General features: G+C 43.8%; 2 protein-coding genes across 3 annotated transcripts in view; one reads left to right on the top strand and one right to left on the bottom strand.

The window, feature by feature from the left end:
- Positions 1-3334: 3334 nt before the first annotated feature.
- On the bottom strand, positions 3335-8691 carry TIGD6 (tigger transposable element derived 6). 2 transcript variants are annotated; one of them, XM_012658311.1, is made up of 2 exons: positions 8003-8691; positions 3449-5173 (listed from the first exon to the last, which is right to left on the bottom strand). In XM_012658311.1, the coding sequence occupies exon 2, from the start codon at positions 5088-5090 to the stop codon at positions 3516-3518; it is 1575 nt and encodes a 524-aa protein (XP_012513765.1). In that variant the 5' UTR covers positions 5091-5173; positions 8003-8691; the 3' UTR covers positions 3449-3515. The 2 variants fall into 2 exon arrangements, with proteins under 2 accessions (XP_012513764.1, XP_012513765.1); XM_012658310.1 differs by lacking the exon at positions 8003-8691 and having other exon boundaries at positions 3335-5162.
- A 128-nt stretch (positions 8692-8819) lies between these two features.
- HMGXB3 (HMG box domain containing 3) overlaps positions 8820-18098 on the top strand; it is a 69131-nt gene continuing 59852 nt past the window's right edge. Inside the window, exons 1-4 of the mRNA XM_012658229.1 lie at positions 8820-9252; positions 12288-12426; positions 13365-13539; positions 16633-17130. Coding sequence (XP_012513683.1) covers positions 12290-12426; positions 13365-13539; positions 16633-17130 — 810 coding nt within the window. The 5' untranslated portion in view covers positions 8820-9252; positions 12288-12289. The remainder of the gene's footprint in view (positions 9253-12287; positions 12427-13364; positions 13540-16632; positions 17131-18098) is intronic.

Genomic DNA, 18098 nt, shown 5'->3' with positions numbered 1-18098 from the left:
GCATGGTGGCGCATGCCTGTAGTCCCAGTTACTCAGGAGGCTGAGGCAGAAGGATTGCTTGAGCCCAGGAGTTTGAGGTTGCTGTGAGCTAGGCTGACGCCACGGCACTCACTCCAGCCTGGGCAACATAGTGAGACTGTCTCAAAAAACAAAAAAAGAGCCATAGAACATCTAGAAAACAGTTAAGTGCTTCACTGAGTGGTAGAGACAAGAAAATCTGGGAAGATGAGGGAGAAAAGTTTGGAGTGGTTTCTGGAGTTTTCAACAAAGCCTGGAAGAAAGAGGACTCCAGCTGGGTGAGATGGCTCATGCCTGTAATCTGAGCACTGTCTGGGAAGCAGAGGCAGGAGGATGGCTTGAGCCCAGGAATTCAAGATGAGGCTGAGCAACATAGCAAGTCACCCATCTCTACAAAAAACAAAATTTAAAAATTAGTCAGGCACACTGCACACCTGTACTCCCACCTGCTTGGGAGGCTGAGGCAGGAGGATTGCTTGAGCCGAGGAGTTCGAGGCTTCAGTGAGCTATGATCAGGTCACTGCACTCCAGCCTGGGTGACAGAGTGAGATCCTGTCTCTAAAAAAACAAAGGGGAAAAAAAAAAAGAGGACTCCAGTTAGTTCTTGAAGAATGTGTAGGGCCTTGCTTGGTAGCGAGCAGGGCACAGGGCGAGGCATTCGGGCAAGCCCACAAGCAGAAACTGGTATGGAGTGAAAGAAGACAGTGGCCTGTTCAGGGAGCATTATGCATTCTGAGTTGTACTGAACAACTGAATTGGAAACGCAGGTTATAGTCAACTATAGAGAATACAAGACTCAGCTGAATAATCTAGTCTTTTTTGTAGGCATTTGAGAGCCACCACAGACACTTGGGTTAGGGAAAATGGCATGATGCCAACAGATCCAAAAACATGTGCAGCACGAACTGCAGGAGAAAGGCGAGGGAAGGAATTAGAAACTGTGTCAGTAATCCAGAGAGCAATTAAGGAACTGACAATGAGATATAACCACAGGATTTAGCCAGAAGACACTGTTTTCCTCCCCTATGTGTTAAGAATTTAAAATGTGTACAGTACTTTTAATTCAAGTTATACTAATTTGTTAAAAGGAAAAATATCCAAAATAGACTTTTAAAAAATCTAATTTAAATACCTGTTTTTAGTGGTTGTTTTTTTGTTCAATGTGAAAGCAATACTTTCTATGATTAATCTGCTTTATGTATCTGTTTCAATTAAGTAACTACAGAAAGAAAAATAACTGAAATGGGGCTGGGCCAGTGGCTCACGCCTGTAATCCTAGCTCTTTGGGAGGCTGAGGCAGGAGGATCTCTTGAGCTCAGGAGTTCGAGACCAGCCTGAGCAAGAGTGAGACCCCGTCTCTACTAAAAATAGAAAAATTAGCCAGGCACGGTGGTGTGTGCCTGTGATTCCAGCTACTTGGGAGGCTTAGGAGGCTGACTCAGGAGGATCACTCGAGCCAGGAGCGTGAGGCTGCAGTGAGCTATAATCACACCCTGCACCCTATCTCAGGCAACAGAGTGAGACCCTGTGTCTGAAATAAAAAACTGAAATGCTATGGGTTTCTGAAATATCCACAAAATTAACCTGAAGTGGGAAAAAACTACACCATCGTGTGAACTTTCTAGAATTGAAACTGACATTTATCCGACTTATTAGGAAAAGATACTAGGGTTATAAAGGATATGAAGAATGCCTTATCTATAGGGGAAAAAATTTAACGTAATTCTGATGACAAATGTATACAGTTTAAAATAACTTAAAATCAACTCTAGCAGATTTCTCTGAAGACCAAACACAAAGGAAAAAAGGTGACTGAAGAGGTCATTTTAGTGTAGGGCAAATGTAGTGTGCCCTCATCTTGATATTATATGGTACAGGCTGGATTATCCACAGGTGCTGAGAGGAGCAGTGGGAATAATCCAAACACTCTCATGCATGTGGTCTCTGTAGGGAACTTTCCTCTCACCCTGTATAGAAAGTGAGAGGCCTGCTGGGCTGTGTGTTCTCCCCCATGATCCTGATTAACAGCATTCCCTGTTATTGTATCCTCCCTCCCAGACTGTATCCACGTCTCCTCTTTAATGCACTGTTTTCCCCTGTACTCCAGCTTCCTATTAATGATAGGACTATTAAAACGTCTTGTAGCCAGCATGGTAGCTCATGCCTGTAATCCCACCTAACTGGGAGGATCACTTGAGGCCAGGAGTTCAAGACCAGCCTGGGCAACACAGAAAACTCCATCTCTTAAAAAAATAAGAAAAAACATTAGCCAAGTGTGGTGGCATAGGCTTGTACTCCCAGCTATTTGGGAGGCTACGGTGGGAGGATCACTTGAGGCCAGGAGTTCAAGCCTGCAGTGAGCTATGATTACATTACTGTACTCCATCCTGGGTGACAGAGCAAGACCCTATCTCCAAAAAAACAAAACAAAACAAAAAGCCGTCTTGTAAGGCTGAGCAAAGTGGTGCGTGCTTGTAGTCCCATCTACTCGGCAAGCTGAGGCAAGAGGATCCTTTGAGGCCAGGAGTTTGAGGCTGCTGTGAGCTCTGATCCTGCCTGTGAACAGCCACTGTACTCCAACCTGGATGACATAGCAAGACTCTATCTCTAAAAAAAAATAAAAATCTTGTGCTTCAGGCAAATCAACAGAAGAGATGATCCTCACTGCCCCCCCCCTTTTTTTAATAATAATTAGTGATGAGGAGTATTTGGATGGCTAGTTGAAGAAAAAAGTGCTAGAATTCAGCTAGACCAGTGGTTTTCAAAGTATGGATCCTGGACTGCATCTGTATTAGCCTCAGCTGGGAACATGTTAGAAATGCAAATTCTTGGATTCCACCTGGGACCTACTGAATCGGAAACTCAGGGGGTGGGACCCAGGTTTTAACAAGCCTTCCAAGTGATTTTGATGTGAGCTAAAGTTTGGAAACCACTTAACTAGACTTATTGGGAAGAAGCCGGATCCAGGCCCATAGTGTACTTGATTTTCCTGTCGTTGATACAATAGTTTCCAAGCTTGTCTGCACATGGAATCACCTGGGGAACTTCAAAACTAATGACTATGACCCATCACCAGAAATTGTCATTTAATTGGTCTGGGATATGGCCTGGGCTTTGGAATTTTTCACAAGTGATCCTAATGCACAGATGGGTTTGAAAACCATTGGATTAATCAAAAGAGACCATAGTAGCTGGGTGCAGTGGTGTGTGCCTATACTCTCAGATACTCTGGAAGCTGAGGCAGGAGGATTGCCTCAGGCAAAGTTTGAGACTGGCCTGGGCAACATAGCAAGAGACCCCCGTCTCTTAAAAAAGAGAGTGAGAGAACATAGATATTAGTCAAGTTCCATTCAAGGAAATTTCCTAGTTATTTCAGAGTACTGGAATGTTGTCATAATAATATTGCTTTACTTAAATTAATTCAATATCCTATCTAAAGTAATCTTTATTCTTATGAACTATATTTTCTAAAGTAAAACTGGCAGTTAATTCCTGCATTATTTTGTTTGTAGGAAATCTGTAATTTTGGAATCAACAAGAGTTTGTGTGACTCTTTTCATTAAATATTCATCTATGCCATTTAGCTGTCCAAAAATGGCATCAGGAACACCTACACAAGTGGAAAGGAACTGTCTAAGTTTCTGTACACTTGAGATGGCCTCTGTGATGGTGATTTTTGACTGCTCTGGTAAAGATACCGCCCCTTCATCTTCACTTCCAGCTTCACCAGTATTTTCACCAGCCACCATATCCTGGATGATCTCTGTCTCTGTCAGCTCCTGGGAGATGATGAGATCATCATCTGCAGTGACAAAGTCCTGGAAATTTACTTCATTTGGGACACAGGTGGCAATAGCCACTGTGTGCCACAACTTTTCGATGGCAATGTCTGGTTCACTGGCTGCTACTTCTTCATCAGAGTCTGTAAATTCCATAGGGATGATGCCTGCCTTCTGCCAACATCTCACCACCGTGGACTGCTTGACTGACCACCAAGCTGCAGCAATCATGTCGATGGCCTGCTTGATGTCTACCTTTTCTTGATCCTCACTACTGTTGATCTTGAGGAGGATTTGTTTTAGAAGGTGACTCCTGTATAGCACTTTTATGGTATGAATTATCCCAAGATTCAGTGGCTGCAGGACAGCAGTACAGTTTGAGGGCAGATATCCTACCTGAATCCTTTCCAAGCGTGGAAGCATGTTGTGAGCAGAGCAGTTGTCGATGAGCAGGAGGATCCGGCGTTCTGCCTGCTTCATCCTGGCATCCACTTGCATCAGCCACTCATTAAACAGATCCCTCGTCATCCATGCCCACTGGTTGGCTCGGTAGTCACAAGGGAGGGAACGGACGTTCTTGAGGCAGCGTGGGCTGGCTGACCTACCAACAATCAATGGTCTCATTTTTTCAGTCCCTGAAGCATTGCAACAAAAGAGTGCTGTCAACCGCTGCTTTGCTTTCTTGCCCCCTCTACAATGGTCCCCTTTAGCAGCAAGTGTGTGTTGGGGAAGCAACTGGAAAAACACTCCTGTCTCATCAGCATTAAAGATATCATCTGGGCTGTAGTCAGCAATCAGTTTTATAATTTCCCCTGCATGCCACTCATTAACCTTATCTATTCCTAGACCATTCATTAACCTGTCACTATCCTCTCTACAGACTGCTTTCAAAGCAATTCCGTGGCGATCTCTAAATCTGTTCAACCAGCCCACACTTGCTTGAAAATTGTCATAGCCAAGCATACTGGCCAAGTTTAGTGCTTTCTTCCGAATGATAGAACCAGTCACAAGAATGTTTTTGGCATGGATTTCTTGAAACCAAGCAAAAACAGCCTTATCAATGTCATCATAGAGAGCATTCCTCATCCTTTTCCGCTGGGGTCCCACGGATGCCTCCCGAACCTTTTCTTCAAACTTGGCACGATCCTTTAAGAATGTAGACAAAGTGGAAGGAGTGATACCAAACTCTTTTGCCACGTCACCTTTCCTCTTGCCTGAGTCTACAGCTTCTACAACTTTCATTTTCTCCTCCAGGGAGAACTGCCGACGTTTCTTGTTGCCTTTGTTTGCCATTTCCCGGGAATGAGGGCTGGGCCACAACTGACAGGTCTGTCTCCGTGCCTTCTCTCAGCTTGTTTTGCCCCAAGTGTGGAAAACTGAGAAGACAAAATGGAATACCTATCAGGAACCAAAGATTATAATAGATTCCCCCTAAAAGATGGGTTCAGATGTTTAAAAATCCTATTAGGAAATGATAATATAAGGTCAAAGTCAAAAGAAGACAGGATTCACACTACTGACTTTTTGTAGAGACTACTTATGAAGACTCCAAATATTTTAAGCACTTCTTATCTATAAGAAGGGATTGTATAGATAATCTAGTTCACTTAAACTTTCTGAGCCTCCTTAAAAATGGGAATAACAATGTCTGCTCTCCCTACTATGAGAATAGATTGAAATAAAAGGCGGTAACGGAGCTTTGCAAATAGCCATGCACTATATAAATTCAAGGAGTTATTACCTAGCTTGTTTTATGGATACAGAAACTGAGGCCCAGGCAAGGGGCCAACCCAGGTTCATACAGCCTAGATTTCTTGACTTAGATTAGTGCTTTTTCTGCCAGTCCATGGTCCTGCTTGAAATTCCACCAAAATGAGATCTTCAAAGCTCTACCACCATCTGGCTTGGAAAGATTTTCATTGTGGGAAGATGTTTCTGGTAGCCATACATTCATTTACAGTGGCCAAGTGGTAAGGATACAGTAATGGACCACAAAGTCAGGTCCCTACTCTTATGAAATATAAAGTGTGGTGCGGGAGATAGTAAGTAAACACATAGATAATTATGGAATATGCTATGTGCTATAAAAGAAATAAAACAGACTATTATAGGCAATAAAAGGGGAAGATCTATTTACAAAAAGTAGTCAGGAATGGCCTAAGAAGATAGCATTTAAGCTGAGATTCCATGAAGAATAGGGGGAAAGGGCAGTCCAGCAAAGGACATAGTATCAGCAAAAGAGCTTGAGGTATTTAGGGAACTGAAATATTTGCATGACTTCAAGTGTTAATGACAAAGGTGGAGAGCTAGACCATCCAATGATGCTACAAGAAAGAGTTGGTATTTTATTTTGAGCGCAACAGAAATCCACTGAATGTTTTCGGGCAAGGGAGGGTCATGCTCTGTTTTGCATTTTTAAAAGGATCACTACAGCTGTTTGGTGGAGAATGCATCAAAGAGGCAAAGAGACCAATATTAGGATGCCGTTGCTGATAATTTGGGTGAGACATGATGGCAGGAGTGATGGGAAGGTATAGTCCCTCTCTGGGTCTGTTTTCTCATTTTAAAATGAAGGGGTTAGACTCAACCAGGGCAGGCATATCAGAATCTGACATGCAGGCCCAACTTAGGACTGAATGAATGAGACTCTCTGTAAGGAAAACATATTTTTGAAAAGCTCTCAGACTGATTCTGGTATGTCCATGGTTGTAAACCATGATCCCTAAGGTCCCTTCCAGATGAAAATACTGGGCCCTAGATAGGTGTTCCAAAGTCAAATGGTTTTAGGTGCTAGGATGGTAGCACAAGTGAGTTAAACAGGGATAAAGTATGTGAAGAGTGTTGTGGTCTGTTTGTCCTGTCTAGAGGTATTAAGAATTTCAAATAAACAAACAACCCACCTGCCCCCAAGGCTAGTCAAACAAAACACGATTCAGCAGTAGCAGTTTTGGTAATTGCCTTCTTAGGCATTTTATCATGAGAGTCCTCAAGGGACAAGAAAGCTGCTGTGAACTTATGCTGTCCATTTTCAAGGGCAAGTTTTTACCACTACCTCCACACATCTATCTATTCATTCATGGTGTCCTCTATGTTTCAAGCACTGTGCTTGATGCCAGCCATACAGAGATGAATGGAGCATAGTGCCCACCACTGAGGAACTTACCAGGGAAGCAGGGAAGACAAACACTAGGGTGTGTGAAATACTATAACAGAGGTTGCAGAGTACTATGGGGACACAGAAGTGTGGCTAATCAAATGGGGTTATTCCTATCAAAGAATAAACAAATAGGAATTAATGAGATGTAAGGAAATATGTACTATCAAAGGTAGTGAAGTACTATAGAAAACAAAATATCATAGTCAGGAAAAACTAAGTCATTGGAGAAGAAAGCAGGGACCAAATCACAGAAAGTCCTCATTAGGATTCTAGCTCGATCCTGGGGCATTAAGAAGCCTTTGGAGGTTATTTGTTTTTTTTGGAATGACATGATCTTTAGAAAGAGTCCTTTGGTTGCAGGATGGAGAACCTAATGGGAAAAGTCCATTTTCCTAAGCGGTAGCACTGTATCTGAAGACAAAAGCAGGCTAGCATAGTAGCCCATATATAGTTTGGATGTTATTTCGGTGCAACAGGAAGCTAATGAAGGATTTTAAGCAAAGAGAAAGAGATGACTGCTGTGTAAAGAACTGAAGAGTATCACAGAAAAAGTGGGAGTCCAGACAAGAGATAATGGTGGCTTGGATTTGAGTAGTAATAGAGGAGATGGCAAGAAGTAGTTAGTTTGGGGCTATGTTTTGGAGAGCCTTGCTGATGGACGGGATGTGAGCTGAAGGAAGAATCAAGGCTAAGACCCAGATTTCTAGTTTGAGCGCTGAGCAGTCCAGTGGATGGTGGTGACATTTACTGAGATGGAAGGATCTACTGCAAAACCATGATTTGTTAAGCACCTTACATGTTTAATATAACTTATTTGTGGCAGGGTTGGGATTGAAACCCAAGGAGGCACACAACAAAGCCAGTGCTCTAAACATTAGGGAATGCTATATAGCTTGTTCTGAGAACCCATATTGAGAGAACACGTGGACAGAGAATGAAGCAAGAGCCAAACCAGACAAAGTCTTAGTCAAGCTAGTAAGTTTGAATTTTATTCTAAGTGAATGAGACACTGGAGGGTTTTAAGCAGGAAGTGACCTATCAGACTTACAGTGCAAACAGATCAATCTGGCTGCTTTGTGGAGAATAGACTGTTGAAGGACAAGAATAGAGTGGGCAGAACTGCATCAGTCCAGACAAATGATGGTGGCTAGGCGGAGGATGGTGACAGCGATAGATGGAAAGATGTAGGCAGATTAGAAATGTATTTGCAACATAGTGAAAGGTCGTATAGGAACTTGTACAAATGTGGACAATCTGTGACATCGACGGGAAGGACAATCCAATCTCTGATTTCTGGAGCTTCTCCAAAGTCATTCAGCTCAGCTTGAGTCATTCCAGGAACTCACTACCATTACTATCCGTGGGACAGTGGTAGAGACGGATTGAGGGCAGATCACTGGAGTGAGGAGGGGGGCTTGATGTATTAATAGCACTATGAGCCCTATCCTGAATGAGCGGGGACAAACCGACGACCGGGGTCAGGCCTTGAGTGCCGAGCTGCGGAAAGGGTGGTGCTGTACGCTCCCCAGCGCCCGACGTGGCTCTGAGAGGTGAGGCGGGGCCTTGACCCCTCACGCTCGGCACAGCCCCGCCCCTGTTACCTGAACGCCCCACAGCAGTGCCCGGGGGGCTGAGCGGCCGGGGCGTCCCACCGCCGGCAGCCACAGCTTCCTCCTCCGCCCGGGACCTCTCACCGGAAGCAATCCGTTCGCCTTAGCAGCCCCACTCCAAGCCTTTATGCAGTTCCTATGGGCCGCCCTCCAGCTGGGGCTGGGCCTTTGCGCTTGCGCGAGGGGTCGCACGCAGTCACGCGCCGCTGGCCGCTTCCGGTGCGCCGCGAGGGCCGCTGGGACGGGTCTCCCTGGCGATCTGTGGTGTGCTGCTGCCGCCTCCGAACCGGTGCTGTGGTGACGCCCGTCTTCTTGCTGTCTTCCTCGAGCTCCCCGGGGCTTGACCCCCGGGGCCCTCGGCAGGCGTCTGTGAGGAGCCTGCGGAACGAACCTGTGCTCTTACACTTGCCCTTCACGACTCCATATCGCGACTCCAAGGAGGGAGAGCGAGAGGGACTGTCGCGACTCCGCGCCGTGTGTCTCCGGGCGGGGCCGCGGGGCCGGGGCTCCTCCAGCCCCCGGGATGCGCGCGCGAGCCCTCGCCTCCACTTCCTTGTTGCCGCTGTCACGACTGGAGCCGCTTCTCGACGACAGCGGGGAGCGCAAGTGCGCCCGCCAGCTCCCTCGTCGAGCCCCAGGGCCGGGCGCCTCCGGGAATGTGAGCCGCGAGGCTTGTACGCTCCTCTGGGTAAGTCCCGCCCTCGAGGGCCACGCCGCACCGCCGACCCGCTGGGCGACCTCAAGCTGGGTGCTGCGGCTCTCTGAGCCTCTGTTGCCTCTTCCACGAAGTAGGACCAGTGAGCCTTAGTGTCCTCCTCCTTCTCTCACTATAGGACATTCGAGACCCAGAGAGGGAGAGGAACTAGCCAGAGTCAAACCGTAGTCCATGGCTGAGCCGTCAAAGGCCATCTCATGAGGTTCCGAGAAGGACCTGATTGTACAAAGTGTCTCGCATATTTCAAATACTACCCTTAACTCCGTTTTACAGATAAGAAAACTGAAACGTAGAGAGGGTAGGTAGATTGCTTAAGGTCATAGAGCTTCGTGCTGGTGCTGTTAAGCAATGTAGCCTAAACTAGAACCCAGATCTTCTGCCTTCCAGAGCCCTTGGTTTTTTTGTTTTCTTTCTTTCTTTTTAACAAGCCATAGCTGGCTTGAAAGAGCCCTTGGTTTTAACCTTTATGTTGTCCTTTCTTTGCATTGCTGTGGTGAGGTCTAGGATCTGAAAACAAACTTGGACCCAGGCTTAGGATAGGGCACTAAAACAAAAAAAAGCCCCAGGGTGGTCTTTCCTGCCCCCAACCCAAAGTAGTTCTAATGACTTTGCTTCCTAACTTGTTTTGCTCCGAGTGCTAAAACCCTGTCTGCCATTCTTTATAGATGCTCTTCTGCAGTTACTGTTTTTCTCCACAAGGCTTTCAAGGGCTGAGAAGTCAATTAAGGGCAAAAGAGCACAGTCCCCACGTAGCCTTAATTTGGACTCCAGCTTCCCTTATCCTTTACCAGCCTATTGCTTACCCCCAGCCAAGTTGCAGACTGTTCTCTTCCTGGGTTGTGCTATGACAGTTAGAATGTAGGTGTTTTTTCTTTTCTTTTTTAATGGAAAGAGGAATCATTTGGAGATGACACAGAATGAGAAAGAACCTTAGGACTACTGTGTGCTTAACCTGGAGTATATCTTTAAAATTATAGGTGAAATACTGTGTGTTTGCATTTTCTAGGGGAAAGTTCTAAGCTTTCACAATATCATCAAAAGAATTCTTGCCTTCCAAAAGGTTAGGAGCCACTAAATTTACCCTCTTCATCTCACAGTAGAAACAACTGAAATTTGGGGTGTGAAATAGACTTGTCTGAGATCATGTTTAGAGTTTAGACATGGATCCACGTCTTATCACTTGTGGAGTAGGGTCTAAATGAGACGTGAGTGGGCTTTGTACTACACATATTCCTGTGTTTAACTACCACAACTCTGTCTTCCCAGAATCCTAAATTCATTTCTGACAGATTTTAGGAGCAACTATGTTATTTCCTTCTGATAAAATTCAGATGGTTTCTGGGAACCTTTCTCTCTCCAAGGATTGAATCTTTTTTTTTTTTTTTTGAGACTGTCTCACTCTGTTGTCCCAGGTAGAGTGCAGGGGCGTTATCATAGCTCACTGCCATGTCAAACTCCTGGGCTCAAGTAATCCTCCTCCCTCAGCCTCCCTCAGTAGCTGGGACTACAGGCATATGCCACCATGACCAGCTAATTTTTCTATTTTTTAGTAGAGATGGGGGTCTTGCTATTGCTCAGGCTGGTCTCGAACTCTTGACCTCAAGCAATCCTCCCAGCACAGCTTCCCAGAGTGCCAGGATTACAGGCGTGAGACACCACACCTGGCCAAGGATTGAGTCTTGTGGTAGAACTCCAACTTAGAACTTGGCCACAAATAAACTAGCCCTTCTTGAATTAGTCATTAAGTTTTTTTTTTTTTTTTTTTTGGTCATATTTTTCAGAGTCCGTTCCATTGTATGTCATTAAGTTTTTTAATGCCTTTTTTTTTTATAGACATAAAAGCTGTTAGTAGACTCTTTCTTTTATAGGCCAGCACATGAGAGCTAATATCAGTCTGTCTGGTTACTGTTTACACCTGTTCTGTCCATAGCCATTAGCCATATGTGACTATTTAAGTTGATTGCAATTAAAACTAACTCAGTTCTTCAGTCACACTAGCCGTATTTCAAGCCATATGTGGCTGGTGGCTACTATATTGGTCAGCACAGATGTAGAACATTTCTGTCATCACAGAGTTTACTAATAGTGCTGGTTCAGAGCATTGCCAGTAGAGATGGGTAACAGTATGGCATAATGAAAGAAGACCCAGAGTTGTTTTTTTAATTTGTTTGTTTTTTTTTTGAGACGGGGTCTTGCTCTTTTTCCTGGGCTAGAGTACAGTGGTGTTATCATGGCTCACTGCAACCTCAAACTCCTGGGCTCAAGCAGTTCTCCGGCCTCAGCCGCCTGAGTAGCTGGGACTATAGGTGAATACCACCATGCCGGGTTAATTTTTCTATTTTTTGTAGAGATGGGGTCTTGCTCTTGCTCAGGCTGGTCTTGAACTCCTGACCTCAAGCGATCCTCCCACCTTAAAGTGCTAGGATTATAGGCATGAAGCCACCTCGCTCTGCCCAGAGTTCAATTTTTGAATTAAAAACCTATCTCCCAAGTCCCTATTTGGGCCTGCTGGTCTTGGGCAGGTTGTTAAGCATCTCAGCCACAGATAATCATCTTTAATATAAAATGAACCCTTTTATTTATATAGCGCTTGACTGTTCTTAAATAGAGCTCTGTGTGTGTGTTATATCCTTTGAGTCTTACCATTATAAATCTATGGGAAGGTGGGTGAGATGTCTCTTTTTTAATATATAAGAGAGAGAACTGAACCTAAAGCAGCTAAAGGACCTTCCCAAAATTGCACAGGCCAGCAGTGTATAAAGAAATCTCTAACATATAGGCACTTATTACATGTTTGAATGAATTGGTGAAGCTATTTGCTTAAGGTGATGAAATATATGAGGGAGGGGTCAGAACTTTTGACTAGTACCCCAGGTGCTTCTTAGGATCTGCTGGGTTTGGGAAATGGCTAAGCTTTAAGGCCCTGGCAGAGGTAAGGGATCCAGGAGGCTGCTGCCCCTTTTAGGGTAGATTCTTGAAACTTTGTGTTTGACTTTCCTTTCCTCTAGCCATGGATGCATCATATGATGGTACTGAGGTAACTGTCGTGATGGAGGAAATTGAGGAAGCCTACTGTTATACTTCCCCTGGGCCACCCAAGAAGAAGAAAAAGTATAAAATACATGGAGAAAAGGCCAAGAAACCCAGGTTAGACAACACGTTTTGGTTGCTGCTGGCATTTATAAACAGAAGCTGCTTAGAAAACTGTGTGAAGAGTCTTCACACAGGACTCTAAGATTCTTGGGGAAAGAGTATAATAGTTGAAGTCTCAGAGTGAGGTGGGGGAAGAGAGAAATGGGGAGCGGGAAGCGGCCAGATTTATGCCAGCATTTGCCATTCCTGACCAGACTTTGTTGCCAGGGTGTCACAGGAAATCACACCATACAGAGATGGTAGAAGCTATGTACAAAAAAGCTACATTATTTTTTATTATGCCATTGTTATTTAAATATTTAAAACAAGGCATTAATTACAGAATTAGAAAATAGCACCAATGATACCTATACAGAATGTCCACATTGTAGCTCTAATCTCCCTCTTGACTGTGATCACTCCAAACTTCTTGCTGAAGCCAGCAGCGTTGGGTCATTTTGATAATTCTGCTTGCTTTCCTCTCTCAGCCTTGGGGAGTTGCTGTTGACCAGTTCGATGACCAAAGGCCGGGTAGATGAATAAAGAGTGTGAATGATAACCATTTTGAGTAATCAGCCCCCTGAGTATTAAGCTTTCCCTGAAAGTGGAGTGAGAGGACATTTGTATCTTTCTTTACATATGTTGGGTTTAAAAGCCAATTATTCCTGCAGAAAAAGGATCTGTGGGAAAGTAAACCAGATGAGCCTTTGCTTCCAGGTTTCTGAAGGGAAAACAGCAAACCACTTGCTGTCTTTACCATCCATTTTGCCCTCCCAAATACCATCTGGGGATATTATTTTAATTTCTTTGCTTGAATTTCAGTCCCTATTTAGATAAATGCTTTGAAATGAGAAGCTTGGTTTTGTATCAGCCTCTTGACTATCCAAACCCTAACATTGTAGTACTTAACTGGTTGTATAAGGGAAAGCCTGAAGAAGTCCTTGCTTCCTCAGGTCTGCTTATCTTCTGTACTATTACGACATCTACCTGAAAGTGCAGCAGGAGCTCCCCCACCTTCCTCAGTCTGAGATCAATAAGAAGATAAGTGAGAGCTGGAGGCTTCTCAGCGTGGCCGAGAGAAGTTACTACTTGGAGAAAGCCAAACTAGAGAAAGAAGGTTTGGATCCTGTAAGTAATTTTTTTTCCAGCTGCTTTTCCCATTGGTTCAATGGTGAAGGCGTTGGGGAGACCAACCCCCCTGTTCTCCTATTGCTTTTTGTTTTCTTGGGAAAACTTTTGTCATTTTGTGTTTCTTGAGTCTGGTATTGCCTGTTTCCTTCTTGATGATCCCCTTGTACTCTCTTGTCCTCTTTGGTTGTAGCAATACATTAAGCTGACATTTTCTGAGTTCTCTGCAGTAAGCCTTGGATTCCTTTTCTGAATTTTACCAACATAACTAGGAGCTTATTCTTGTGGGTATATGGAGCTTATTCTTGTGGGTAGTTAGTAGTACCTTTAATACAGTATCTTTAATAGAGTAATTTTAATACAGTAGCTTATATAGGTATTTCTCCTACATCATGAGTTTTCATGTTACAAATGTAATGTGATTAATTGGTGTTGTACTGTCAGTCATAATCAGGAATTATGTTTGCATGTTTAGAGGTGGATGCAGCTGCTTGTGTAATACAGTACCACATTCTTTTACTGCTGGCAGTCGTGAACTATGGTAGAAGCAGAAATGCAAGATTAAAGCCAAAGAGATGGAGGAGACTGAGGCTTTGGAGTGCTTGGATTAAAGAACTAGCAAGGAAGCATTTAGATTTATGTTTGTCAGCCATTTTGTCATTTTAGTTCAGAATAACAAAATATACTGATAATTATTTAACTGAAATTCCTGCAGGAAAAATAATCAAAAGGCAGTTTAACCTTAACTGCCTTTTTCAATTGAAACAATTGTCTCTAACTTCTTTTTTGATAAAGTAGAGCAAAGATTCCTCAGGAACACAACTATGTTGTAGCACAACAGGCTGTATTTTCCCTTACTGGAGCTTGTCTGCCACTGCCATTTAGACTATTTTGTATTTACTGGCTTGGCATTCCTCTTCCTAGAAGAGCTTTGTGTTACCTACAGTCTTGGAGATGCCACTCTACTCTCTTTGCTAGATGACTTGTTCATAAATAGCAAATCTGGGAAATAATCCCTGTGGGGGAGGGGAAGTGGAGTCTAAGAAAAGAATACCTATTCTCTTTGGTTTCCCCATTATAAAATCAGCAAGCTTTTTAGCCAGGATAAAGAAAATGTTACCTACTCTTAGAGTGATTTGGTTTTTAAAACTAGATGCTAATGTAGATCCTTATGAAGACTAAAAAAGTTTAAATCATCTGCAGTGATTCTTCCTTATCCATATCCTGATTTGTATCTACCACTGTCTCTACCATTGCCACCAAGAACATGAATAGATTAACTCTGATAATAACTAGCTGAGTGACTTTGGAAGAATCATTTCACTTTTGAGTCTTGGTTTCCTCATTTGTAAAATACAAATCGTATCTACTAATACTACCTAAAACGGATAATGTAAACCACCTCGCTGATGCTTGGCACGTACTGACTTGGTCAATAGATATCACCTTTTGGTAGATTAAATATCCAGTGACCATATATAAGGAAAGATGGCATATGTTGAGCATCGGGAACATACCAAGTCTGGGCGAAGCTTTATTTGACCTCTCCCAGATTGCTTGGTGTGAAGGTGAGACCCTCCTACCTACATACCTTGGGAGCCTGTCAAAGCCTTTGTGGCAGGTCTCCTGCCAAGTGCAGGAACCATGGTTCCAGTGTTGCGCCTTCCAGGCCATCCTGGTTTCTCTGTGCTTGGATTTGTTAAGTCCAGACCGTCCTATGTGTATTTACCACCATTTAGTCTTGTTCTCCTAACCTGTCTGCTTCAGAGGGTCACTTGAGAATGTCGTTTCCCCATTACCTCTCCAATAAAGGCTCCACAAAGGATTTGGTCTGTCTGCTTTAGTGTTTCTTCCCCACCCCCCCATCCCCGTCTTCAGGGAGATGCTTTAGTGTTTCATCTGAGTGCTGCTTTTAACTTTTCATTTCTGAGTGCCTCCTTTGTGCCTTAAGTAGTCTCATCGACTTCTTGCTTTTGATTTATTTAAGGATCCTTTTGTAACTGACTTTAGTGTTCCTTTAAAAGATGCTTCTGAAATTTTTTTTTCCATTTAATTTCAGTTTTTACTTAACGATTCACTTTGAACTTTTTCATTTTCTTTCAGTTTAAATTGACTTTCAGTTTAAATTGAAAAAACCGAAATGACTTTTTCTTGATGCCCGTTAACCATGCAGGGTTGTGTTTCATCCTTCATCCTTAGAAGACCTGGCCTGGAGTCCAGTCCCAGCTTTACTACTTACTAATTTTGTGTTTTGGGAAAGTTTATCTACCTGAGCTTTATTCTCAATTTCCTCATTTGTTAAATGGGAATAATAGTAGTATGTAATTTAGTATTGTCATTTTTAAAGTAAAATTGTATAAAGGGTTCAAAAACATTTTCTCAACCTGAAGATACTAGATCCTTTTTATTTTTCTTTTTTTTTTCCCTTTAATATATTCAGGACCTTATCAGGTATCCTCTTTTGTATATATTTCTTCTTTCACAAAGCCTTCTCATGAAGCCTTCATGGTTCTGTGATCTGTTCATCCTCTTGTTTATAAGTCTTGGAGAAAGCAGTGAGGTCAGAATCCTTACTTGCTGCCTTGAGTTCCAACTTAGCCTGTTGACTTGTATTGTTTTCTGGTTTTTGGGGGGGCGGTTTAAAATACATTCTGGTGTTTGAATCTCATGCTTCTTTGAAATCCTAAAGTGTCAGAGCTCAAAAGGAACTCATAAATTGCCAGATTCAGCTCCCTTGTTTTATGGATGGGGCAGCTGAGGCCTAAAGAAGGGAAAGGATTTGCTCAGGACTATGCCAGACCTTGGGTTCCAGCTCACCATTTCACATGCCAAGGTCAGTGCCCTTTCCAGAGTTCAATCCATGTTCTCAGTTTCCTTTCTGATTGAACAAGTAAAAGCTACATTGGCTAAAGTGTGATTCAAATGAAGATGACATTGCCGTTAACAGAGGCTGACCCTATCTGCGTTAGGTCCAGAGAATAGAGTTGTTCAGGTCCCTTTTACAGAAAAAAATGAGCTAATAACTATATATCCATGTAGTCTTAGTCCATTTATCTCTGCTTGTCTCTCCCTTCCTGGTTTCCTCATCCGCAGAACTCTAAGCTGTCTGCACTGACCGCTGTGGTTCCGGACATCCCAGGTTTCCGCAAGATCCTACCCCGCTCAGATTACATCATCATCCCTAAGAGCAGCCTGCAGGAGGACCGGAGCTGCCCTCAGCTAGAGCTGTGTGTGGCTCAGAACCAGATGTCCCCCAAAGGACCTCCTCTTGTGTCCAGCGCTGCCCCGGAGACAGTGCCCAGCCATGCAGGCATGGCAGAGCAGTGCCTGGCTGTGGAGGCCTTAGCTGAGGAGGTGGGAGCCCTTACCCAGCCAGGTGCTGTACAGGAGATTGCCACCTCAGAGATCCTCAGCCAGGATGTGCTCCTAGAGGAGACTTCCCTGGAGGTAGGGGAGAGCCACCAACCTTACCAGACAAGCCTGGTGATTGAAGAGACCTTAATGAACAGCTCACCAGACCTCCCCACTGGAAGCCTGGCTCTGCCTCACCCCCAGCTTGGGGAGAGTGTGTCAGTGGTAACAGTCATGAGGGTAAGTAGCTTTGGTACTGATTGTTTACCTGAAGATACAAAAAGGCAGTACCATGCAGTATGGTTCTGGAGCAGTGGTAATTCAGAGTGCTAGTGTGACACTTCTAGTGGGATTGCAGTTCTCTTGAGTGTTTCTTGCCCTTGGGCTTACTCCAGAGTTCACTGCAATCTCTCAGGCACTCTTACCAACTCCTCTTTGCCTAGCTTAGCCAGAATTTTCTTCACATGAAATGATATGGTACTTAAGCTACATTAGCAGGAGAGCTGAAAATGGTATTTGTGTCATCTCTGAGTCAAGCTAGTAGTATTGGTTAGGATTTTATCTTTCCTGAAGACTTTTTTAGCAAACAGTGGTACCTTGAACTGTGTTAGGAGAATTTTCAAAAGATCTTTCTGAGCACAGACGGGGTAGAAAGAAAGACGTTCTCTTCAAGGCCAGGTTGGTGGGACTTACATCTAAGAAGGAGCACGTCTCTTTCCAGTGATCTAAGTATCATGCTTAGTTGAGGGGAAAGCAGCAGTTTCAGTGATCCTACAACTGGTCCCCTGGAAGTGGGGAAACTGCCACCATGCCCTAGTGTATAGCCTCCCTTCTGTACTCTGCATAGAGTAGCATCATCAGAGAGATGTAAGTTTTTCTGGTCAGGTTAAAAGAACCAGCATGCTATGGCCTGGGCAGAAGAGAGAAGGTATCCCTGCAAAGGAATCTGTCTCAGGCCTAAATCCTTTTTATTATTGTTGCCTCAGTGCTGTTTGCAATAATGAATGAAGCATGCCACTTGCCTGGTTAAGGCAGATTAATAGGGTACTGAGAACATTTGACAGGGTCCGAATTGGATTCTCTCACTACTTACTTATGGATCTTGGGAGTCCTAAGTGTCAAAACCTCTGTTTTCTCATCTATATCATGAGGATAGCACATTTCCCTGTGGTAATAGTTTTTTCTATCTTTCTTTGTTCATTAAAAAA

The sequence above is a fragment of the Propithecus coquereli genome, unplaced genomic scaffold (assembly GCF_000956105.1).
Source record: "Propithecus coquereli isolate 6110/MARCELLA unplaced genomic scaffold, Pcoq_1.0 Scaffold58, whole genome shotgun sequence".
NCBI lineage: Eukaryota > Metazoa > Chordata > Mammalia > Primates > Indriidae > Propithecus > Propithecus coquereli.
Note: the sequence above shows the minus strand (reverse complement) of the source record. Positions and strands in the feature narration are given on the sequence as shown.

Bases quoted from the DNA above. Each gene is read 5' to 3' on its own strand.
- TIGD6 (XM_012658311.1), bottom strand. From the start codon at position 5,090: ATGGCAAACAAAGGCAACAAGAAACGTCGGCAGTTCTCCCTGGAGGAG.